This window comes from Lagopus muta, chromosome 16 (genome assembly GCF_023343835.1).
Source record: "Lagopus muta isolate bLagMut1 chromosome 16, bLagMut1 primary, whole genome shotgun sequence".
In the NCBI taxonomy this organism is placed as follows: Eukaryota; Metazoa; Chordata; class Aves; order Galliformes; family Phasianidae; genus Lagopus; species Lagopus muta.
In genome coordinates, this window is record NC_064448.1 from 5,239,729 (window position 1) to 5,265,246 (window position 25,518).

Sequence of the window (25,518 nt, forward strand, 5' to 3'; positions counted from 1 at the left end):
GACCGCCCACCAAGACCTCACATTCCCCCAAAAGGGCGGGGGGAGAATAGGGGGAATAGCGAGGAAGCGGGGCGCGATCTCAGCCCGCCCGCCCCTCAGCTCGCCGCACCGCCCCGCGCATGCGCGACAGGTGCGGCCCCGCGCCGCGCGCCTTCCCTTCCCCTCCCTCCCTCCCGCCCGCGCCGGGCCGCGCTCTCCCGGCGTGCTTCGCGCTCACAGTCTGACGTCACCGCAGCCCGGCGCCCGCCGCCATTGGAGTTGGCGGTTCGGGCTCCGTCCCTTGCAGCGGCCCGGCGCAGGCGGGCAGGCCGGGGGGCATGTGAAGGGACGGGGCCGGCAGGGCACGGCGAGGCGCGACCGGCGCCGGCCTACCGTCCCCCCGGGCCCGCCGAGGAGACGCCGAGTGGCGGCGCGCGGGCCCCTTCCCCTCCCCCTCCCCCTCGGCCCCTTCCCCTCCCCGGCCCTGTGCGCGGAGGCGCCGCCGCCGCCGCCCCGGAGCTCCCAGCGGCCCCGCCTCCTGCCCGGCCTCTGCTGAACCGCGGCGGCCCCGTACATGAATTATGTCTGCCACGAGCGTTGACCCTCAGGTGAGCGGCGCGGGCCCCGGGGATGCCGCGGCCGGGGCGGCCCTGCTGGGCTTGGCGCTTTGGGGCTCGGATCGCGCTCGGTTCCTCCGCCCGAGGGCACGGCGCGATGTGTGCGGGGTGTTGGTGGGGCGGGCCGGGCTGGATGAGCCCTCGGTGCCTTGCGGCTGTTTGCTACGAGACCCCCATCCCTCCCAATCGGCTGTGTGTCGGTATGAACGTTTTCCTAAAATCAACTTCTTTGTTTCCCTTTTGTTTGTTTGTTTGTCGGTTTGTTTATGTCTTTTCCTGCACCCGATCGTGTGCTGTGGCTTTCCAGAGACCGAAAGGACAGGATAATAAAGGTGAGGATCACGCTGAGATCTTGCTGTTGAAGCAGCCCCTGTAGGAGATGAGCTGTGCAGGTACCTGTGGGTTTGCAGCCCCTGTGGGTAACATCTGGAACAAAGGAAGTTGTGCTTTGTTTCACAGCTGGATCAACTGTTATTTGCACGGTCTTGAGTGCATCCAGCTTATTGCTGTGGAGTTTACAATCTCCTCGTTTCCTTGTAATAACAAAAAACTATAAGGGTGTCTGCTGTATGAGTATTTCTACATGCTTTGCGTAGTTGTTTCCTGCTATACAAATACAGTCCCATTACTGGACTGCTGTTGGCTCTACAGGTATGATTTGTGATAAGTAAGCCTACAGAGTTAATTGTATTCATTTAAAATTCCTTAAGTAATTAACTGCTGGAGATAATAAACTTTTTATGCCAACATCCACACTCCATCTGATTTCTAATTTCAGTCAGTGGTTCAGGAAACTGATTGATTCTATGATCACTACGTAAGCATGTAATTGTTTAGCTTTAGAGGCTAGCAGTATCTTCAGCTCAGATGCTTTCCAATTTATCATAAATTGCCTTAAAAATCCAGCTATCTCTGCTCACAAGAAGTTTGATTCTGTTTCCAATATTGGCGTACGCTCTTTTGCTACCATTGACAGTCTTTCCAGAGTTATTCTCACAAATTCCCCAACTTGTTTGTTAAACATTTAAGTTTTGTGTGGCGTTACTTCATATGGAGCAGTAGCTGTATTTTTCTCATCACATAATGTGGTGTTTGAGCTTTTTTTTCAGCATTTAAAATGACGAAGGAAATCATTTGGTGTAACCCAATAAATTTTGCTTTTGTGTAGCTTTAAGTAATGGGTTTTGATTGCATTTCACATAAGAATTTATGTGTAAGTAGACATTTGGGTAAGGCAGGTATCCCTTTTACACACTTCTAAAGATTTAAATTTTGATTAAAAATGGCAGAATATCAAGTCACACAGCAGTCATTGGTTATAATTAAATGTAAGCCCACCTGATCTCACTGTGGCTATCTTAACTTAGGCAGTAAGCACCACATGCTGGGAGAGCTGTGAATTAGTTTCAGAGAGTTCTAATTATGGACCCAAACATCTGATGTTTCCCAATTTATTTCTTATACAGAACTCCTGTATTTTTTGGCTCAGAGATGATTCACAGGGGTTCTGTGTTCACTCGTTTGTAGGAAAGCTTGATTTTTAAGAATTTACTCAAGCTCAGTTTTGTAAGTGGTGATGCAAAGTGAAATCAGGGTCAAAAGTGATCTGTATGTCTTCAAGATTCTTCATGCTGTGGAGAAGTGTGGCTTTTCCTAAAGTGACATAAAGTGGAACTCTACTGAAACACTCCTAAGCCGTATCATAATGCCTTGTAACTCTTTTTTTGTAGTACAAAATGGTTCATTACATCAGAAGGATACAGTTCACGACAACGACTTTGAACCTTACCTTTCTGGGCAGTCAAATCAGGTTGGTGTGTTTTTTCTTCATCTTATGTGTGCTTTTGGCACCCAGTTCCACAGGATTGTGTTGCAGAAGCAAATTCCTTAAAGACATGGAAAAAGAAAGGGCTGGTATATTGTGTTACTTAGTAATACAACTAGCCTTGTGCTCACAAAGCTGATATTACTGTGTGTATCCAGATGGCCACCAGTGAAAACTATGTTAATGCTCCAAGTAGTTTCTGCTGATTGCTCCTCATGTTGCAGGCTATTGATATGGTTGGACTGGGACAAACTACTTGAACTTGCAGTTCTTTGATAGATGAGTTGCATGTAGGAGTCTGGAGTTCCTGATTTTGGGGTCTCACAACTCATCTTTTCAGTAATCCAAAGTGTTAATATTGTTGAAATTTGGATATTGCTTTTAAGAAGAGATCGCAGATATCCTGCTTGCTTTTCTCACTTCAACAAATATTGCTCTTCTTTCCTGTCCTCTGAAACATCACATGTCTGCAAAACGTATCATTTTAAAGGTTATGAACACCCTGTAATGCAAACTCTGAGTAAAACAGTTCATTGTGCTGTACATTAAGTCACCATCAGATCTTAAATACCACTGTGGTCGTGAAAATCTTCTAATTGAAGTAATTTTTGACTTAACTTTCAATCTTTTTAAAGTGAACAAAATGTTTAGAAACTTGAGAGCCTTGGCAGGGATACATCTGTTATTTGTTTTAAAAAGTGCAGTTCAGCCTGAAACTGATAGATGCCACTGTTGATGTTGGTGATGTTGCTGAACTTGCTGGCAAAAGAGCCTCTATGTGCTTAAAACAAAAAAAGTGTAGGTATGTACATAGACTGAAGCACAACTCCATTGACTCTTCTAATGCTGCAACAACAAGTTGGTGAGCTGCAAGAAATAATCGTGTAGGTGGTCTGAACAGTTCTGAGTGGAAAGTGAGAGTAGCATTAAATAGGACTATGCTTGGAAGAAAGGATTCCCTCCCTCATTAATACAGCAGTTGTTTAGGAAAGAAAAAAAGGAAACGGCCAAGGATAAATTTGTTGAAACGAATGTGACTGCTGTTATGGTGAAGGGTCTCTGACAGGGTTTCTCTTACATGCTCTGGCATAATGCCAGGCAAAATAGATTGAGTACTTTGTAAAGATGCTTGCTGAAACTTTCCTTACAGTGTTAGAATCCTTGCTGAAACTTACAGACCGTGGCTACAGGGGGTGAGTCTCAGTAATTGTCTAGAATCCCTTAGCAGAAATACTGCAGAACAAAACATCTTTTTCTACATTACTTCTTCTCAGTCTTAACAAAATATTTATGTGTGGAGTATACAAAGAGAAGTATCTCATAAGAGCTGTTCTCCCCTCCTTTTTGCCAGTGTTTGTTTTTATGTTTTTCCTACGTTAACAATTCAAGAAATGGTGCATTGACATCAATCTTGATGTGGAGTCTCCCAGAAAAAAAATGTTTTCTTACACTAAATACAGATTCATTTGGCTTGGAAAGCTTAGGAAATTTCATCCATTTTGAAGGATCTTCTCATAGGAAAGTAGGTAGTACACATCTTGGTGATAGAATTCGTATGTGAAGGCAGTGTGAGCATTGGCAGCAGTGATGTTTTTTGAATCAGTGACATTGAATTTAGGCTGCTGAAATCTCAGTAGTGGTTGTGGTGGGGAATGTAGGACTTGGTGGCATTTTATGGTGTCATCCTTTATGTGGAAAGGATATTAATTTTGATGCTATGGAAGGGAATAAACTGAAAAACGGGTAATAAAAATGACTGTAACTTATCAATTGGGTATTAATGCTCATCTTCAGCAGGGAGTCATTTTGCTTCATTTTCTGAATAAGCTAAGAAACAATCTTATGCTTGGAAAAATGGCTGAAGTTCCAGTGTTGTTTTGCTGGCTTTTGTTCAGGATTGGGATTTTGCAGTTTGAAAGGAATCTTAGTTCCTGTTCTGAAAATCACCTTTCTCTGCGAGTGAGGAAGGGGTAACTGCTGTTCAACTCATTAACAGGAGATGTTGACCTTCCTTCCTCCTTGCTGGTAATTACATTTAGAGTATCTTTATGGAATCTCTCTGATATCTAGGTTTCATGCTTATTTAAAGAATAAAAAACCCTCATTTTATAATATTCTATATTTATTTATTGAATGTGAGAGAGACGTTGAATGTTTCAAAATAATGCGTCTGCAGGAGATTGAAGGGGAGGAAAAGGCTTCTCAACCTGGTCTGAAAAACAGTTTAGAGGGAGTAAGGGAATTAAAACTAGAATTTCAGAGGTGGATTGGCTGGTTTATGACAGGTCAGTCTTTTATTTCATAGAGTGAAAGAGATGTTCTGTTTGGAAGGGTGGCTGTGGATGCTCTTGAACGTTTGTAGCTTTACTGCTGAGGGAGGAAGAGACTTTGAGAAACAATTGAATAGGATTTGTCCCAGACTGCTTCGCTTCCTGGCATGTATTATGTCTGTGTACTTCTCTTTAGCACATCAGTCAACTTAATTTCAGTTTCTAGTGACTGGATTGTCTTATTCCAGACTTGACACATTTCCTAATACGTGATCTTACTGTGGTCCTATCTGAAAGAAGTAGCCTTTGTATGTTTTACCACCTCAGGTATGTTTTGCTTGTTAAGATCTGTTGGCTCTTCAAAACAGTCCCATAATGAGGTTTGTGTTCATATTACTGTTTGCTGTCATGTTAAAGCAGTTTCACCTGCAAGTTTATAACAGTTAAGATATACTAATTATCCTCAGACATAGAAATTAGAAATTAATTACTATTTGTTCTTTTCTGTTTGGTGATGTAGTGGTTCTATGATTCTATGTAGCACTGTGGCTATTTGTGTACAAAATTTTATATATCTGAAGTTACTTTTTTTTCTTTAACAGAACAGTAGCTATCCATCCATGACTGATCCTTATCTGTCAAGTTATTATCCACCATCTATTGGCTTTCCCTACTCCCTCAGTGAAGCGCCATGGTCTACAGGAGGAGATCCTCCTATCCCATATCTCACCACCTATGGACAGCTCAGTAATGGAGATCATCATTTTATGCACGATGCTGTTTTTGGACAGCCTGGGGGTCTGGGAAATAATATCTATCAACACCGGTTTAACTTCTTCCCTGAAAACCCTGCCTTCTCAGCTTGGGGAACAAGTGGATCCCAGGGACAGCAGACTCAAAGTTCAGCGTATGGGAGCAGTTACAGCTATCCACCCAGTTCACTGGGAGGTACCATCGTGGATGGACAAACAGGATTTCATAATGATACATTAAATAAAGCTCCTGGAATGAACAGTATTGAACAGGGAATGGTTGGACTTAAGATTGGTGGAGACGTTACGACTTCGGCTGTGAAAACAGTAGGTTCTGTTGTTAACAGTGCTGGGATGGCAGGTCCCCTCTCTGGCAATGGTGGCTCAAATGTAAACTTGCCAGTATCTAAACCGACTTCTTGGGCTGCTATAGCTAGCAAACCTGCAAAACCACAGCCTAAAATGAAAACAAAAACTGGACCTGTGATTGGAGGAGCATTGCCGCCTCCTCCTATAAAGCATAATATGGACATAGGGACTTGGGACAATAAGGGTCCTGTGGCGAAAGTTCCTGCTCCCCAGCAGATACCTTCTCCTCAGTCCGTTCCACAGCCACAGCAACAAATAGTTCAGCCTGTTCCAGCTCAGCCTCCTCCATTGACTCAACCACAGTATCAGAGCCCTCAGCAGCCGCCCCAAAATCGCTGGATCGCTCCTCGCAACAGAAATGCAGCTTTTGGCCAAAGTGGAGGAACTGGCAATGACAGCAATTCGGCTGGCAGCACCCAGCCTAACCCTGTTCCAAGCGGTGAGTCCCATCCCGTTCTTGAAAAACTGAAAGCTGCTCACAGCTATAATCCTAAAGATTTTGAATGGAACCTTAAAAATGGACGCGTGTTCATAATAAAGAGCTATTCTGAGGATGATATTCATCGTTCCATTAAGTATTCTATTTGGTGTAGTACGGAGCATGGCAACAAACGCCTGGACAGTGCTTTTCGGTCCATGAATAGTAAGGGCCCGGTCTACTTGCTATTCAGTGTCAATGGCAGTGGACACTTCTGTGGAGTTGCAGAGATGAAATCACCTGTGGACTATGGCACCAGTGCAGGTGTCTGGTCTCAGGACAAGTGGAAGGGGAAATTTGATGTCAAGTGGATCTTTGTGAAGGATGTGCCCAACAACCAGCTCCGACACATCAGGCTGGAGAACAATGACAACAAACCTGTTACAAACTCCCGTGATACACAGGAGGTGCCCTTAGAAAAAGCAAAACAAGTGCTTAAAATTATTGCTACTTACAAGCACACGACCTCCATCTTTGATGACTTTTCTCATTATGAGAAGCGCCAAGAAGAGGAGGAGGTGGTGCGGAAGGTAAACTTATTAAAAAATTTATTTTATACACAGATATGGGGAAAATGAAATGTGAAGGCTGCTATAATGGAGAAAATGTAAGTAGGAATTAAAAATGTTTTTAATACATCTCAACTGATGCTTATTTATGTGACGTAATTTCATAGCAAATATGTTTCAAAGCAAAAGCTTAAGCACTGACAGGTGAAGGAGGTTGTGTCCAGGTCTTTGTAGTATCTTAAAGCAGTTAATAGATTAGAAACACATTTCTATTTTAGAGTTGCCCCACAAGCATTTTGCTTCATAAATATGAGGTGTTTAAGCATTGTTTGACTGGAACTTGTCTATCAAAATTGATACCTGTGTTGGCATTTGAAATTTGTATTTTGCCTTTAAGAGCAGGAGGGTTGATCCTACTTGTTCAGTTAAAACTCTGGAAAAGGAGCTATATAAAATTACTGGAATATGGAATAGTGCTAGGAAGATTGTTTCTGCTGCTGGATCCCCATGTATGTCATTACCTGGGTAAATAAAGGCAAATGGTTCTCAGGTCTAGTATGTTTATTAATTCTTGACAAGTCTTGAGTGAGGATGCGTGAGAAACTGGGGCAGTAACTGGGAAAGCATGATGAATGTTTTATGTACCTTTTTATGTACCTTTTCAAAGCCCTAAGAGTCATCTGTCCCATGACCTCAGTTTCAAGAATACCTTTCTCTAGTTAGGCATCCTGGAAGTCATGTACTGACACAACACTAAGTGTTGGGATGTGTAATTATCACTTAGGTAACACTTAAAAGTTGCTTTATCAATAGTGTTTTATACACGTTTTTTTGAATAGCATTTTAATTAAAGCACTTATTGAGCAGGCTGGTTTAGTGCAGCTTACACTTGCTTTTAAATGTTTTTAAAGCAAGGTTTGGTGATGATGAAATTGAAGTTGCTGTTTTAATGCCTTTAATGACATTTAAGAATTAACATAAAATTGCTTTAACCTGCCTTCTTAGAACATACCCTTAAATTGTGAGAGAAAAGATCAGTGTCTTAAGAAGTTCCAGCTCAACTTTTCCTAACCATCTGATATGACATATGTAGCATACTTCAACACAGCAGGGATGGCAAGTTTTTGTTCTGTGCTCTCTGCGGGATTTCACAAACCAAAACCTGCAAGTCATTATCTCAACATTTCATTCGTTCAGTAAATGATTGGCAGTTCAGTATTTAAAGCACCCTGTATCTTCAGGAGAGCTGTTTTCATGTGTGGGATGGAATCCTAAATAATCACAGAATGGCTGCAGATGGAAAGGACCTTTAAAGATCACCTGGTTTCAACCCATGTCCCATGGCAGGACACCTTCCACCAGATCACATTACTCAAAGTCCTGTCCAGCTTGACCACATGCACTTCTGAGGATGGGGCATGTGCAGCTTCTCTGGCCAGCTTGTTCCAATGGCTCGCCACTCTCATAGTAAACAATTTCTTTTCCTATATGTAATACAAATCTACCCTCTTTTATTTAAAAAATCAGCTACCCTCTGTCCTGTCCCTGTGTTCCCTGACCAAGAGTCCCTCGCCAGCTTTCCTTAGATACTGGCCTTCTCCAGTCTGAACAACTCCAACTCTCAGCCTGTTTTCCTAGGAGAGGTGCCCCAGCCCTCTGATCATCCCTGTGACCCTCTGGACCTGCTCTGACAGGTCCACATCTCTTGTGCTGGGGGTTGCACAGCTGGACACCGTGCTGCATGTGGAGTCTCGTGAGGGTGGAATAAGGGGTAGAATGACATCCCTCAATCTGCTGTGCAAACTTCTCTATAGCAAGTCAAAAAGTCAACTGCTTACAGTCTAGGGAGGAGATTGGTTTTGTTTTTCATGCTGAGTCTCCCTGTGACTTGTTAGCAAGGCTGGAGGGATGAATAATGTGTGTGAGGAGTGGGAGTGCTGGGGAATCTGAACCAGTTGGTGCCTGTTTGCATCAAGTAGTGAAAGTGATCGGCATCCAGCCTTTCTGAACTGTTAACTCAGTTGCCTGAGGAGGTTCAGATGGCAGCTTGCTGAGCGCCGAGCTTCCTTTGCTTTGAAGTAGCTCAGTGTGCTGATGTTCCTATTGAGCTGACCCCACTTGCTGTTATTTTCATACATAGCTATTTTGCACTTTCAGTTCAAGCATTAATATGATTGCTTGCTTAGGTCACCGTTTCTAGAACAGGATTGGTTTTTCAAAACAGTAATGGCTCTTTTTGCCTCATTTAAAACCGAGGCTCTGGCCTGTCTGACACGTGCAGGAAATTTGAAGTTTAACATTTCTTGGATTCACCTGGATGGGCTCGAAAATAGCACAGCTCTCAGGAAATCAGTGCACTGAGAAAGATGGAAGTGCTGGAGAAATAAAGCAGATCAACAGTGAGGGTGTGAAAAGAGAGGTGCTGCTCATCAGGACGTGTCCTATAAAATTGTCTGGAAAGTTGATTTCTTTTCTCACTCTTGTTGTATAAATGAACATGAGAAGTATAGCTGATTACCAAGAGAGTTTCTTGCCAGGATTTCCTGACAGTTTTTCAAGAATATTGCTGGTCAGGGTAACTTAAATGACTTTTTGGAATGGTTATTTGCATAGGTAGCATCAGAATTGGGTTTCAAGTTGGTGTGGTGGTTGTTTTTAAATGCGTTGTACTCTGCTTAGCAGTAACACTTCTTGTCACAAATCCTGCCTCCATCACCGTCATGATTACAAAAGGCTGGAATTCTTTAGAAATTACTCATGGAGAGCTTGAATGCTTTTATTTCATTTATACACGTGCTTAGTAGGGATAAGAATGATGTCATGTAATCTATTTGACGCAAGCCACTAGCATTCAGTTTTTTTTAATGTTAACATCTTTCTAGCCAGTGTTTCCTTCATCAACTCCTGGTTGATTTCTTCATGCTGGCGTACAAACCCAGCTTCTGATGTGCCATAGTTATAAGCCTTTTTTTTGGCCTAATGTAATGATCCAGACCCAGGAAAGGAGTAAGCCAAAGAGAAGTGGTATGGAATTTCTCCTGCCCGCTGCTTTTCTCAGTTCCAAAATCTGCTGCAGCATGAATGTGTCCACAGAGAGAGCGGATTTTGTGATCAGCCTTTAAAACATGAAGTTGCAATGCATGTGAGAGAGTCTTGAAAAAGAAAATAAGGGCTTGTAAAGAAAAGTGACTTGTTGCAGGTTTTTGTATTTTCATTTGCAGTTTGTGGTAGGACAGAAAGAGAGTTCTGCTGTACAATGTCTGCAGTCCATCTTTGCAGATCTGTATTTAACTCTGTGTCCCCGGTGCTGTGTGCTCACCTCTGGTCTGTTGTGACAGTGTGATTCCAAGGTCTGCGCCTTGGTGTCACTGAAACTGCAGAGGAGTTGCATCTCAGGAAGCCCTTGAATCAACAAGCTTATTTCTTCTTCTCAGCAAATATGTATTGTAAGGTGTCAGTGATATTCTGCCATCCCCCTGCCACCATATTGCCTGCTGAGCTGCATCCCAAAGCATCCCCCTTTGGAAGGGCAGTCAGCCATGCAGCTTCTGTTTACCTCGGATCCTTTAAACAGTGATTCTCTTAGCAGTGCTCAGCAGCTCACTTTGTGATCAGCGTTCACAGGATTCAGTAAACAGTTTGAGCCTGAAATGCTGGGCTGATATGTTTGATTTGAGATCAAAGTGAAAACAGTACTTCTGTTAAGCACAAAATACTTTACAGTGTATTTCTAGTTGTTATGAAATAAGAGTATCAGCCTTGAAATGCAGTTCCTGATCAAGACTGTGCTGCTGCGGCAGTAGCTGAGGTAATGCAGAAAGCAGAGTGTTACAGATCCCTATTCCAATGGGAATGATGGTATTCCATCCTTTCCTTACTGTGGCCTTCATATGCTGTCAGCTTGGGCTGACTGTGCAGGTAGTATAAAATATAGCAGCATCTTTTTTTGCCTTATATCAAAGCATAGAGTTGTTGTCTGGGATCACATCAGTGCTGTAATAAACTAAAAATGCTTTTGCTCATTCATTTGACTAAAATCCTTAACTGTTTTTAACTCTTTTCTCTTTACAGGAACGTCAGAATCGAAACAAACAATAAGGATATACATATACAGTTTGATATATATATATATACTAGAACTGATATTAAATTCGACTGAGAAACAGAATTGAAGTATTCTGGTGCTGTATCCTGGCATCAGGACCAACTAAAGCTTTCAGCTCCAATATATCTTCTCGTGCAGGGGAAATTAAGTTGTTGCATCTTTGTAGTTTATTTTTGCCCAAGTGGATCTGCATTAATTTGTATCTTTTTCTATGTAAAATTCTGTAGAAATCATTAATAAAGGTGTGGCTCTTTTTATTTTTTTAAGTTGGTAAACAGTTATATTAACCTAATGTGGGACCTATACATAAGCATACTAAAGTGTCAGTGCTTCCCAAAGACTTTATTTTGGCACAAATTCTGTTCCTAGCCAGATGCAGAGAATCATGGAGAATACATGACAGACCTTCCTTTATCCTCTTCCCAACCCCCGTTTCTTCATGGCAAACGTAAGAAACCATGCGTTGATTTAATTTTTCTTTTCTTTTTGCCATTTCAAAACCTTTTGAAGATAACTGCACTTCAGAATTTCGAGATGAGAACGATGGGGTTTGAGATCAGTTTGTGCAGCTGCTGTGCCTCCTTATTTATCTGTACGATTACACTTCTCAAATTGCGAACGCGCCATCGTTGGTTTTTTCTGTCTGGTAGCAAATCAAATTGTCAGTGGAATTGTTTCTCTGGACAAGATTTCCCTTCCACATTCTGTTAAGCAGTGCTTCAGTGTGCATTTGTTATACCATATCCTGCCGGGGGTGAGCGCGATGCTTTCTCTCAGCCATAATTCTGCTTTATGGTTTTTGTAGCTTGAGAATTAAATAATAATGTGATGCTATCAACATTGCAGGGGTTTTGGACGACGTGTTTAAACCTGTTTCAGCTTCAGGTGTTATTAGTTAATTGCAGAATCATTTTTAATTCTCCTTCCATTCCTCCCCCCGCCCCCCAAATCCCAATGCCATTTAAAGTTTTTATACCAATAATGCTGAGCTTTAATAACGTAGGAACTAATAGTATGGATAATATGATGGATTATGCCTCAGATGTTTAAAATTGACAGTGTGTATGTCTGATTTCTTTCTGTTGGATGAGTAAAAAAACCTGTTTTAAGAAAAATGAATTTGCTGTCATGTTTTTGTGGAGTGAGGGGACTGTCAGAGAGCCTGTCACCAACTGGAGTTCCAATTAAGCATGGAAATGGTGCTCATGTCCGCTGCTCTAGCACACTGAATCTGCACGTGTTTATTGTAGAGGATCTTTTACTATATTAGAAAGCAAGTATCTTCTGAATACTATTTACTCCAAAAGGACCTCCAATTTAAATAAAGTTTAATCTGTATCATTTAGACTTGTATTTAGAACATATAACTGTCTCTGGACTGTTACTGCCTGTAAGGAGTAATGGACAGCATCGGATTAACTTTTTCCTCTAGGAGAATACAAGCCTTAATAAACAATACATATTTAGCAAGCTCGATGTCATTTTCGTTTTTTTCCGTGCTATCATTTCTGTTCCTATGTTACAACCTTTCCATTATGCAACCTTATGAATTGCTTTTAGTGTGAGAGGTGTTTTGGTTCTGACAGCTTGGGTGTTGGCTATTGGCATGCTTGCTGTTTGCTGAGGGGCTTCACAGGACTCTGCAGAGGGCACTGCAGCTGATCTGCCTGCTTCCATCCCAAGGAATTTGCACACACACGCTGCTTGTCACTTGTGCTTTCCTTTCTGAAGCTGCAGCTTCGAATTGGAAGTTGCCCTATAGCCTTCAGTGCTGTGGATGTGGGGCAACGGGAGGAGAAAAGAACCTTTCAAAGAGGGGTAAAGCGCTCCAAACTACAACAACGAGCTGTATTCTGCCACTCTTAATTTTTGCAATTTGACTTTGTTTTTCTAATAGGCTTTTTAAAGCAATAGTGCATTTTACAACGTTAAGAAAAGTGCTGTTAGCTTCTGGTTGAGACAGGAGTTTACAGCTGCTGAGTGTAGAGCTGAGAAGAGTTCAGCTCCATTCTGGCCCTGAAGAGAAAACTCAGCTATGCAACTTTATTCTTTTTTTTCTTTAATTTTAGATCTGAAAAGTTTATTTGCTGTGATTTAACTGCAGGCAATGTAAGTATTTCTACCAGAGAGAGCTGTTATTTGCACCTGATTTGGCTGTATTGGTAAGAAAAGTTACAATGCATCTCAGCCTGTTCTCTGGCTTTCTGAGCAGCACAAAAAGTTCAGCGTGCAGAGGTTCCCCTACAGGCATTGCGGTGTTTTGTGGCCACGTTGTACAGCAACAGCTGAGTTAAAGCAGGGGGAAAGCATTCCAATGGGAAAATGATCCCTTTAGTATTGCCACGTGCAGTGCTAGGAGGGCTGAAATGCAGGCTGGTAGTCGTGCTCGTTTTCAATCAACTGTCTTTTCAGCTTCAAAGAGACACAGCTTTGTGTGTGTGTGCAAATGGCACTGTGAGGTGGGGAAAGCATTTGCCTGGTGTCTGTTGTAGAGTGAAGTCATAGGTTTGAATTGTTCTTTCTCTAAACCAAGTAGTATTTCCAAAGGAACTTGCTTTTGTGCTTAATGTCAGCACGCCGGAGAACACAGGCTGTCTCCCATTTTCATGATTGCCAATTTATTCAGGTAGGGGAGAAATCAGACTGCAGGAGAAAGGAGCATTTTTAAAAGCTTTGATGAGAGTAAAACAACCTCTGTAACGTGACTGCTGTTCTCTTGTGTACCTGGTGGGAAAAGTAGTTAAGAGGAGGGAGGGAAGCTCAGAACAGATAAATGAAACAACAAAGCAATGCCAAGATAGGAAACGGGAGCTGCTCTGCCCTAATACTGTTTCCGTGCCCCTCGGTTACTCCGAATTCATTAGGTTGAGCACCCAGTTTCACTTGGAAAAATGTGTGCCTTTTTGTGACTGCACCTGTTCCTTGGAGGAGAAAGCTGTGCTGTTTTTGGGAAAGGGCACGTTTGTAATTAAAAAGGGTGAATGAGGTGCTTTGCTATGGTAAGCACCTTGTCAGCAGCCTGCCCCATCCACAGTCCTGTGAAACAGCAGCTCTTATTCAGCCTGGTTTTGGACATGAGGGAGTTGAACCCAAGTGCTGAACTGACTGAACTGTGCCAGAGGGACCCTGGGGTCTGTGAGGTCCATGCTTTCCTGCTGTGCTACTGGATTCACTTCTGTATTTTGTGTGGGATTTTGGAGCATGTTTGGTGATCCCTCGGGAAGCCCCACATGCAGGTGTGCTGACGTGGCTTCTGTACATCTGCAATGCTTTCTGTAGCATCCCTGCTCCTTTGGCCCAAGCTCCGTAGGTGAGTTATGAGCACTATGAGGATGACCTTGTGCATTGAAGGAAACACTCCGTAGAGCTGATACACACACTGCCTCTTAGTGACTGCCTCAGTTGGGAGCGTGTGGGCAGATTTATGCCATCTGTCTGTTTATAAGTTATATTCAAGGAATTATTTTTACCTGGGAAGTTGCCATGACAACAGACAGTTGGTAAAGTTCTCGCCAAACACTCTTCTGCTCCATCAGTAGGACACGGTGTTTGCTGTGGTGAGATGAATGTGAAAGAGGTGCAAGTGCTACGGGGTGGGTAAGAAAGCACTGCTATCCTTGGGAATGTTCTTTGTGAAGGTTGGACAGTTTAGATGTTGGGGTTTTTTTCCATAGGTGACCTGATATGGAGTGGGGAGAAGGGCTGGCAGCCTGCAGAGTGCATTAGGGGCTGCGTGGGGAGTGCTGTGAGGGAAGAAATTGCCAGTAGGGCCGCACTTCATGGGACATTGTTAGGTTATGAGATACCAAAGGGATCGTGATGATGGTTGGAAGCACGATGGGATTTTCTGGTCCAAAAGGTGCTTTCTAAAAAGGTCAATTGTGATCTGAATTAAGGGTGGTGGAAGGGTAATTCCAGACAAGAACCAATAAAATTTTTACCATCCCAGAGTAGAAAGAGCTTCAAAAGATTTCCTGATGCTAAGGAAAGAGCAGCAATAATGAGTTCCTATGGGAAACGTAATCTGCCCATGGTGAGCGAATATGAGGTGGGGAAGAAGAGAGATTTTAGGAGCCAGGTATCAAAACACAGGGTTCTGGTTGTTTTTTTTTCCTTTTCTCGAATGTGCACTCATATGCATACAAGGTGCATGTTGTATGTCTCACACATGTATACGCATGGCTGTATGCCTGGAAGAGAAGGACAATAAGAAATAATGCTGGCTTTTTCTTCACGTGGATGAGGAGACATTGCTGCCTCATTGCTGCATACCTGAGCTGACACACCTTGGCACAGCCCTGCGCTGCAATCTCACCTTGTTGGTAACAAGAAATGCATTTTCCAGCCTGGTCGATCCCCTCCATGGAGCAGTGAAAGCATTCCTCAGAACGTGAAGGCAGCACTGACTCCTTCAGGCAGGCGTGGAGAAAGCAGTTCTGCCTTTGCTTTCAGGTTAGAAAGCCGTGGGATGGTAGATGTGCTGTGGTGGTGTTTGCCTGGAATTTGTGCCCTTATGCATCGGTTCCAAATCTCACCAAACAGCTGCAAAATGAGGTCCTCCTGCCCGGCATTGCCCAGGTTCCCGTTATGTGTGGGGTTTCAGAATGCATGGAGACGAATGCGTGTAACACCTGCTGAGCACCATCCCATGGAGCCCTCACTGCAGCTTCCCATGAATCCCGTAACTACAGCCAGGCAGCTGTTCCATCCCCTTAGGTGGGCCTGTGTGTGCCACTGGCACTGCTTGTTCCAAATGGTTTTGTCGAAAAAATAGGGGAGAATACAAAAAGCAGAGCTCCAGCAGCTCGGTTAAGAAAAAGGAGAGTTGTTTGTTTGGTGCAGGAGGCACCGTGGAACATGATGTTCAGAAGCAAATTGCAGCTCCTTGCCCCGGGGAACTCTCTGTCTCACCTTGCTGCCTTTTGTTCTGCTCCAGATGAGCTGGCTGTACCACTGCATCCCAGGAACAGTTTCCTTCTGACATAGAAGGTTTCTATTATTACCTTCCTGCTCGCATCTTTTGTTTCTAGGCAATTTCCAGAGCATAAAGCCACGGCACATCCACTTATCCTGGGACTCCCCATCTCAGTCATTAGCTTCTTTTGCAAAGCCTTGTCCACTGCGTGCTGTAAGTCTAATTGTGCTCTGCCTGTTTCCTCTGCTTTGACTGCTGCAGCAGTTACAGCCTCAAAGAGCTCCATCAGATTAACCACAAATGTTCCTAGCTGAAACCACCTCGGTCCCTATTAACTCAAGCTGTGCTTTTGCATTTGATCTTTTAAATGCTTTGTAATGCTTACCCCACCATTGATGTGAAGCTAATTGGAATGGAACTTCCTACAGCACTTCTAGATCTTTTCCTGTAATGATGCCAAAAGCTTTCTTGTCCCTGGGGTCTGCACCTGAGTTTGGCTGGGAAACAGCAGCCTTCGAGGAGGCAGAGTTTCGCATTGGGATTTTGGCAGCGCAGAGCTCTGAGCTGGGCTCACCACAGCTTGATCGCTGCGCTGGGAAGAGGGGAACCTCTTCCGGAGGAGCTGTGGGAGCTCCTAAGCAAAGCACGCAGCCAAGCAGCACCCCGGTTCCTAATGCTGCCGTGCTCCGCCCCTTTTCTACCCCCTTATTTTATTCCCTTACATTTAGGCGTTGCTTCCTCGTGAGCGTGCGGCTCCGTTAACCCCGCACTCTGCAGCCTTGTTCCTTGTTGCTAACGCTGCCGAACCTCCCCTTCTCTTACCGCGGCCTCCTACGTCGCCCAGCTGCTCCCGTGCAGCGGCGTCAGCACCGCGCCCGGCCCCGCACGGCCGCCCGCCTCCGCAGGGATTCGCAGTGCGGAGAGCAGCGCCCCCTGCTGTTCAGCCCGGCGCGGGGCCGCGCGACTCACGGCGCTGCGGGGTTCGGAGGGAAGCGAGGGGCTTCGGGGCCGGGCTGGCACAGCTGGCGGGGCGGGGATGGAGCAGGGAGATGACTCTGAGGAAACGGGGACTGCGGGAAGGGAGCAGAATCGCCTCCGAGATTCAGAATGAAATGTAGTTCGAGCCGCAGTCTCGAAACCGAGCTCGTGGCTCGGTGCCTGGATAGAGCCAGGATGCTGAATCATTCCACAGCAGCACCTGGGAGGCCGACGCACGGCGTTTTGCCGGCACGACTGCCGCCTGCTGCAGCTCTTTGCCTGCCGTTCCCGGCACAGCTCTCGTGCCTCTCAAGGACAAGCGGCAGGACTGCCATCCTGCGGCCACCCGCGCTTTTGCAGCACGGAGAGTGGCTTTGTCCCGCTATTGTTTCCTCTGCTTAAGCAGGAACCGGTTTTATCTTGGCTCTCCCTTTGCGAGAAGGGAGGTAAGAATTTAAGAAGGTGCTGCCTGCTCAAGCAGCTGCCGGTGGAGTTACCTGCAGGGCTATGAGAGCATCCCCTGAATGTGATCCTTGTGCTGTAACGGCCCTACAGCCATTGTGCAATGGGGAGAGCAGCTCTGCAGCACAGACTGTGCTATGGGGAGGCCATCCCCATGGACAGAGCCCCTTACCTTCAGAGCAGACGGCCCAGGCTGGGAAAGCTGTGCTGCAGGTGAGGTGAATGTTGCTGACAACCCCAAAACCTCTGCCTTCCTCTCTGGAGAGAGGGGCAAGATCCTTGAGCAACTTCTTTGGATGCTTCTCTAATTCTGCAAGTCCCCTCTGCGTGTCATTCTCAAGACACAGCTGTATATGTACCTGCTCTTACAGCTGGATGCCCTCCTGCACACATCAGGTTACCATCAATTTCCTATTTCTGAAAACACACCCAGCAATGTGTGCTGCTCATAGAAAGGGGCCTATAAGGAGTGCAGAGAAAACAGTCCCTCCAGGATGGCACATGGGCTACAATCACCTGGGGGTATTAGAGATAAATGAATCAGTTTTGAGCTGGCGAGGGACAAATTGGGTGAGGGAATAATCCCAAACAGGATTGTTTCTGTGTTTTGATCTTATTGTACACCTGGCACAGCAGCCTGGAGTTGTGAGTCTTTCTGGAAAGCTCTTACCTTTCTGGAAGAAAAGGACAGTGACACCTTGAATTCGATCACTGCTGTCGGGATATCTCTGCCCTGTTCTCATAGCAGGACAGCAGCCCTGGGCTTTTACAGGCACTGACTTCTGCCATCCATTTCCAGGCCTCTGTGGTGACACAAAAACACTTTGGCTGCAGGGAAAAAAGGTGAAGATGGCTGGGGGGTGGGAGTTGGGAGGGGGACATTCAGTTCTGGGGCAGATGGAAGTGTGATGCCAGTGGAGCAGTCACTGTGCTGGGGATGCCTGCATAGGGCTGCTGGAACCAGCACTGTACAGGGAGTGCTGCCAGGCCCTTCCCCCATACCTCCCCCAGATGGGAATTTCTCCTCCTTCCCAGGCTGCTCCAGTGCTTCTGTATCCTTTTTCTGCATACGTGAATAATTTCTGCTTCAGGTTTGGCCTACTTCTACCTATACAGCTATAGGAAGACACATCCTTCCCCTTATTGCAGCTTCTTAAGCATTTGACTGTTAACATCTTTCCCTTAACATCTTTCTTTTTAAGTTCACCCTTTGATATCACTCATCTGCCCACATTTGTTTCTCCTTATCCCATCTGCAACCATGAATTTCTCAGCATATCCCAACTCTGGGGCCTTCCTGGCACACGCAGTGGGATGCAGGACAGCTCCATCTGCTACGTGGTGATTCGAGAGCACAGACAAGTATTTTTGTTGTTTTTTTTTTAATCTGTCTTTAATGACTGATGGCAGGATTTGTATAGGATGAAGCAGTCATACGTAAAGCTGCTCCCTGGCCAGCTGGCCTGTAAATGAGGGATGGGGACCAGTGCTTTGTGTACCGTGAGGAAGGGGTGCTTCTGGGGCTGAAGGCCAGCCTTCCTTCTTGCCCTCAGTTTGGATCCTGCTGTGCTTTCCTCTTGTGAGGGAAACTGTGTAGCTCTCCTGAGTGTGGGGCAACTCCACAGAGAAAATAAAGTGGCGATTTGCTCTTTGTGGTGACTTAGTCACAGAATGGCCTCACCCAACCCCTCTGTTACAAAGCCCCATTCCTATTTCCCAGGGTTTTTCCATCAGAAAACAGGACTTGGCTCTGCTAAAGCCATGAGTGGCCTATGAATGCATCTGCTCTTTGATAAATCCTCCTTCTGAATGCGTGCCTGGTGCTGGAGGTGGCTAAGAGGCAGGATGTCAGGGCTGTGGCTGATGGTTCAGCTTTGGGGCTGCAGGGTGAGTGCATGGCTTGGGGAGCTGCCCCCAGCTGAACCTGGGCACAGTGAGCTCCATGCTGGGAGACACTGCAGGATGGCAGGCAGCCAGGTCTCGTGGGCTGCCTTTGGCACAGAGGTGGGACTGCATCCCCAAGCACGTGGGGTCTCACTGCTGAGTACAAAGCACAGTGGATGAGAGAGGGATATTTTTTTATGGACATACATTGGCTGTCATCTGGCATTTGGGTCCTGGCTTACCTAAACAAGCAGGGGTCGGTATAGGAGAAAGCGATGTGCAAAGTGAGACCATGGCTGCTCTGTCCGCAGCCTTTCCTGCTTCTCCCTCCCTCAGCTGCAGCTGATCTGACTCGCTGCCTTGTGCTCTCATCTCTTGTGACTGCAGAATGCATGCAGTCGTGACGAATTCACTGCAGCACAGCAGACTCTGGGCTCATGGCTGTGTGGGGTGGGTGGCTGGAAAGCAGCCCCTTAGCTGTGCTGCAGTGGGGAGTGCGTTCAGGGCAATCCTACAGAGCCCCAGGTGCAGCCTGGGGACACTGGAGCAATGTGTGTGCTTGTGTTGGAGGGGGCTTTGTGTGTGCAGAAAAGGGTTTAGTTTGAAACACACGACCTCTTTGATTTCCCTTTTGGCTAGGAAGGGGGGCCCACAGGAATCTTGAGAGAGAAGGGAGTGTTTGCGCATCGCGGTAGTCCTGTGTGCTGCAGAGTCCATGTGCTCCCTCCTCTGCAAACCTGGAGAGGAATCTGGTCCAGGAACAGAAGCTGACTGGTACCACCTTGACACAGTGGGTCTCGATCCACGATCTCCTTCACACCCCAGTGTCGGGGACCAGGCCCAGTGCAGATTGGCCGCAGCAGCTCCCCATTACCTGCATCCTGCAGAGCTGTCCTTGGCTTCTTGGTGGCCCCTGGAGGGAGCCAGCAGCTTTCCTGCTGCACTGCAGATTGCCTCGTGGCTTGCTCCCTTCTGTCCCTTAACAGCTGCTGAGGCTGCTTTGGGTTTAGAAGGAGCTGGCTCCCTGAACTTGGCTCCTTATTCCTCTATACCTACTTTGCAAAGAACCAGGCATTTCAAGAGCAGAACAGCCCCGTGGCTGGCAATCTGCCCCCCACCAGAGAGGCCAAGGTGGTGCAGATGTCCCGTCCCCAGCAGTGAACACATCACCACTCAGCCCCTGATTTATGGTGGGGGCAAATGAGGTCAAAAATGTGTCCTGCAACCTTGCAGTGCTTGATGGATGTAGGAGCAAGCAGGTCTCCAACACCTCGATGCTTGCGCTGATCTACTGGGAAAGGGAAGGGGAAAATCCAGCTTCTCATATACACCTCTGTGCCTCAAGAGCTCTCCTGGTGAGTCTGGGGCTGCCTGTACCTTGCAGCCTCTTGCCCCAGGAGCGTCTGCAGTTACACGATACCTGGCCTTGCTGGAGCAATGCTCAGGATCAGATGCGCAGGAGGAGCGGATTGCCGCACCGCTGGATGAAGCCGTATGGGCATCGCGTGCTTCCTCACTCCTGCCTCTTCCCGGGGCTGCAGGCAAGACCTGTTCCCAACTGCTCGTTCATGCGATGCGTCTGCTGCAGAACAGCCTCGAGAGCTAGGCAGCTCCCTTCCTCACCACCACGCAGTGTCCTCCGGTGCTTCTTCCCTTTCCTCGTCCCGCTTCCCCCAGAAGCCCTCCCTAAAGGCGCCTGCTTTTCACAGGCGAGCATGAAACCAAGCAATCCCGCAAGGTGCAGTAGGGGTGTTCTTGTCCCTCTCCTAAACAAGGAAAATGCTCTGCTACCACATCTCTGTTGCAGACAAGGTCGTGCGTCCCACGTCAACCACTGCAGGGATGGAAGATGGAGCTGTCTATGGATTCACTTCCTCGGACAGACGCAATGCTGATAAAAGTGGAGCAGAGATGGAAGAGGGGAGGGGGTGCGGAGGGTGTGCAGCTGAATCCAGCTACACGGCTTTTCACAGCCAAATAATGAGATATTCCCTTGCATGAGTACAGCTCTCAGGAGGTTCAGGACTTGGGGCTCGGCGTGTCTTTAGGAAGCTGAAAACACGAGTCTGACAACAGAGATTTATTGAGGTCTAAAGGCTAACCTATGGACCGCCGCGGGGAAACTGCGGAAGGGGGCCGCATCTCACCTTGAGGCTGCGGTGACGGTGCGGCGGCGGAGGTGGCACTGGGGCGGCTGTGATGCTGCAGCCCCTCACGTCGCTGCACCCATTCGGCTTTTGGAGAAGCAAAAGCAGCCTCGTGATTTAATACTGCACGTTGCTGGGGAGCAATGGGGACGGTACCACGGCCCCGCGTTGTGACCCTGCCGTGCAACGGGCTGCGCTCTCAGCCTCTGCGCAAGAAAGGAGTGAGGCTGCAGGCAGCAAAAGAGCTTGGCAAACGGGTGACACGGCAAAAAGCACCCTCGCCATTCAAAAAATTAGAAAAATAAAAATAAAAAATTAAGCAACCTCCGGAGAGGGTGGTTTATTCGGGGACCTTCAGCACTGCATCGCGCTCCTCTCGCCTCTTTCCCAGCACCGCTCAGGAAGTCCCGCAGCTCGGCAGTGGGCCCGGCGCAGGCCCCCCCTTTCCCCTTGCCGCCGTGCCCGATCTCCTGTGCCCTTTGTAGGGCGGCAGCCTCGAGCCGCAGTGCGGGAGCGGGGCCTCGGGGCCCCCGGCCGCCTCCCCCGGCCCCTCGGGCCCTGCCCGCATTGTTCGCGCTGTTTGTCAAAGGGCCGGGGATGCTCCATAGATCGCTCCGTGGCTGTTGTTAAGTGTAATTAGAGGGTGTATGTCCCCAATTTCCATGAAAATGAAGCTGTGAGGCTCCTCTCTTGGCATTCACCGCGTGCCTTAATTGTATGGACATTAAATCAAGGTCCGCTGTGAACACGCAGAGAGAGGCTCGGGCTGGCCCGGCTCGGAGCGGGGCAGGCGGAAAGAGGTGTTCGCAGGAGAGAGAAAGAGGCTGTGAGCGCGGGGCCGGTGCCAGTTCCCGACCCGAGGCTCCCCTCCGCCGGGGCGGCCTCGGGGGCACAGCGGGGCCGGGGAAGGGCGGCCATCTCCCCCTTTTCTCCCTCATTCCATCCCCAAAGCCCGAAGGCGGGGGGGTTCAGCCCCACAAAGCCGTCCCCGAGGCTCCGCCAGCCGGCAGCTCTGGCCCCGCGGAACGGACAGACAGACGGCCGCAGCGCGAAACCTGAGCAGCGAGAAGCGGCGCTTGCGGACAGCAGAGCCGGGAGCACCGCGCCGCAAACCCCCCCCCGGCGACCCCCGGAGCCGTTCCCGCATCCCTGGGGCCGCCGCCGCATTGCCACGGAGCTCCGGGGGCTCCTCCCGCTGAACCCCGAGGTGCGTCGGGTGAGGATGCTGCACCGCTCCGTCCCCGGGAACGGAGAGCGAAGGGAAAATCCCCCTCGTGTGTTCCCTTCGCTCGCAAAGCAAAAGAACGATCGCTCTCCTCCCGAAAGGAAAGCGGCGAAGGGAGGCGCGGGGATCCGATCGCTGCGCTGCGCCGCGGTGAGGCACCAGCATCGCTCCACTCATTATTATTGTTTTTTAAATGTTAATTTCAATTTTATATTAAAAAAAAAAAAAGGAAAAAGAAAAAAGATGAAAAAAAAAAGAAAAAAAAATTGGGAGGGATCGGAAAGGAATAAAGCGATTAAAGCCGTTTCGTTGATCGCTGTCGGACTGAGAGGCGCTTTATGAATTTAGGACGATTTCTCTCTCTAGATACCGCGTTTGACAATCACCCCCTCCCCTTCCTCCCTTTCCTTTTTGTCGAAAAAAAAAAAAGAAAAAAAAAAGAGAGAAAGAAAAAAAGAAAGAAAAGCAAAGAAAGAAAATCACAAGCCCATTAAGGTCGCTTGCAAAAGGGGCGAAAAAAAAAAATCCTGATGCTCTTCCAAGTTAGCAACAGAGCCGGGTCGCTATCCCACCATTGTCGCCCAAACCCCGTAATTACAGCTCTTAGCAGATTTACCCACTCCAGTGGAAGCAGCGCGCTGTGGCTCCGGCGGCACAAACTCTGCTGCCTCGCTCAGATCCAATGCAAACGCCCTCCCGTGGCTCAGGATGCTGTTTTTGTGTAGGCAAGCTGGAGATGAATAAGAAAGGCGCCTAGTCTCTCATTATCTTTGAATTTCAGACTTTTTTTCTCTCTCTCTTTCTCTCTCCCTCTTTTTTTTTTCTTTTCTTTTTCTCTGTCTCTTTTTTTTTTTTTTTTTCCTCCTCTCTCCTCCTGCCCTGGAACAATGCAGAAGGACCTCATCAGAGCGAAAACCAGGCTCCCGCTAGGCTTTAAAAGCAAGATGAACTTGGTGCACCACCCATCTTTCTCTTCTCTTCTCCAAAGCTCTTTAAAGGGGTTATGAGGCGTCTCTCTCAATTTATCCCTTTTCTCTTGATCTTCCTAGCAGAGGGGTTTGGGGTCTAGTCCTGGCTGTTTCAGCTGATCTCATCCAGTCTAAGGGATTAGAGCTTCTTCTCCGCATCCCGGCTCTCAGCACATCTGCTGATTGGGTTCAGCACAAGAGGATTACATTGGGACCCAATGACGTCACCGCTAGGACATAAGTTCTCCTCCATTAACCAAATCCTCATCAGCAAGATGTCCTTGAAACTGGAGGAGTAACATTCAGGACTCCATTGCCAGCCCGTCCCCACCTTCCTCCCGGGTGGGCTGCTGGGGCTCTCGGAAAATAGTGTTTAAGCTTTGAGCACTTGCAGCTGCATCAATAATGCACCGCTCCGGGCTGCAGGACCGAGGCGTTATAGCAGAGCGTGTGCCCTATAAATAGGGCTCTGCACCTAAACTGTTAATCAGAGCAGCTTTATATATTCTGTTGCTTTTTCTTTTCTTTCCGTCTTTTTTTTTTTTTTTTTTTTTTTTTTTTTCTGTTGGGAAGGAGGGGGGGGGGGAGGTGGAGGGGCAGAGGGGGAGGGGAGAGCTGCATCCTACAGTTAGATTTCCAAGCTCAAAAAGACATCAGCCATAATTTTTTTTTTTTAAAGCTGACATGAATGTATTTTTAAAACACTTTTTTTTTTTTTCCCCCTTTCCTTTCTTTTTCTTTTTCTTCCCCCCTTCCTTCCCCCCCTTTTTATTTTAGAAATGTGTAGGATTTCACCCCCTTTCTCTCAGAACAGAGACAATGTGTCCTGAGGTATATAAAGTAAGAGGTTCCCCTTAAATATCTGATACAAATTTTATATTTGGGGCTTGAATTTTTCTCCGTGTCACATGAGCACAGAACTGCAGGCGTGAGGACCTGCTGAGCTGAAAGGGAACGGTTTTGAGGTCCAACTGACAAACAGGGTATTTTTCGAGCTAAATCTCCTACCCTTGGAAATGCAGAAGGCACTCAGAGCTGCTTTGCCCTCTCCCTGCCCCAACCCTAAGGCAGCCCGGCCGTGGCTCAGTGCTGGGAAGCATTCAACCACGGTTTTGCTTCAGCCCTCCTTGGTTAAACTTCCAGATCTCATCACAATGCAAAGGGTCACCGGTACGTATTTATTTACCTAGGGTGGTCAAATTTTGTGCCTGGGGAGAGAAAATGGAGTGAGCACCAAGTGGGCTGCGGGCAGCTGGGAGAGGCTTTGCTCAGCAGCCTCGTGTGTTTTGTTTTTCTGTAAGCAAACCTCTTCCTCGCTGCTGCTTATCCACCCCCCATCCATCCATGCACCCCCAGCTTGCACACATCCACACGCACGTACTCACACCGATGTTTGTGACAGAGGAGGTGCAGACCTGGGGGGTTTCTACACACCCCTATTCCCTGTCCAAAGCAACTTTATGGTCAGCAGTGCACACTGCGCATTCGCTAGCGTAGCTTTCAGGCAAGGATTTATTTGCATGCGTGTATTTCCATGCCCAGTGGTATTTCCCTTCACAGGAAGGGGTAGGGAGGCAGGACACAATGGTTTTGATGGAAGGCATCTTGGCGCAGCCCTAGAAGGCCCCCTGTGCCCCTGCAGGTCCGGGACAGCGGGGCAGGGCAGCGATCTGCTCCCTTTGCTGCTCCATCAGCACAATCGCGTGGCGGATGGCGTCTCCCACACACGGGGCTCTGAGGGGAGGTCGGCCTGCAGACAGCAGTTTGTAGAATGAGCGGCTGCTGGGCCACGTTTGGCCAACGATGGACGAGCAGGAGCACTGCGGCAAGGTGAAATATCACCTTCCGAGCTTAAGAGCCATATTTAAAAGGGCCCCTATTTGTGTGTATAACGCTGCAGTGCATGACATAGGCACCAAACGGGGTGGAAAGGGGGGCGGGAGGGAGGAGGGGAGGATGGAACAGATATCAGCGTTTGATGTTATGCAGCAAAGGGAATTTTCCCTTAGCGTTTCGTCTTCCGAAACGTGTTTAT

At 47.3% G+C, this 25,518-nt stretch overlaps 1 protein-coding gene across 2 annotated transcripts; it reads left to right on the plus strand.

The window, feature by feature from the left end:
• Nucleotides 1-217: 217 nt before the first annotated feature.
• On the plus strand, nucleotides 218-12,368 carry YTHDF1 (YTH N6-methyladenosine RNA binding protein 1). 2 transcript variants are annotated; one of them, XM_048963037.1, is made up of 5 exons: nucleotides 218-587; nucleotides 904-928; nucleotides 2,327-2,406; nucleotides 5,294-6,897; nucleotides 10,871-12,368. In XM_048963037.1, the coding sequence occupies exons 1-4, from the start codon at nucleotides 561-563 to the stop codon at nucleotides 6,866-6,868; spliced, it is 1,707 nt and encodes a 568-aa protein (XP_048818994.1). In that variant the 5' UTR covers nucleotides 218-560; the 3' UTR covers nucleotides 6,869-6,897; nucleotides 10,871-12,368. The 2 variants fall into 2 exon arrangements, with proteins under 2 accessions (XP_048818994.1, XP_048818995.1); XM_048963038.1 differs by having other exon boundaries at nucleotides 219-587; nucleotides 5,294-6,820.
• Nucleotides 12,369-25,518: the final 13,150 nt, after the last annotated feature.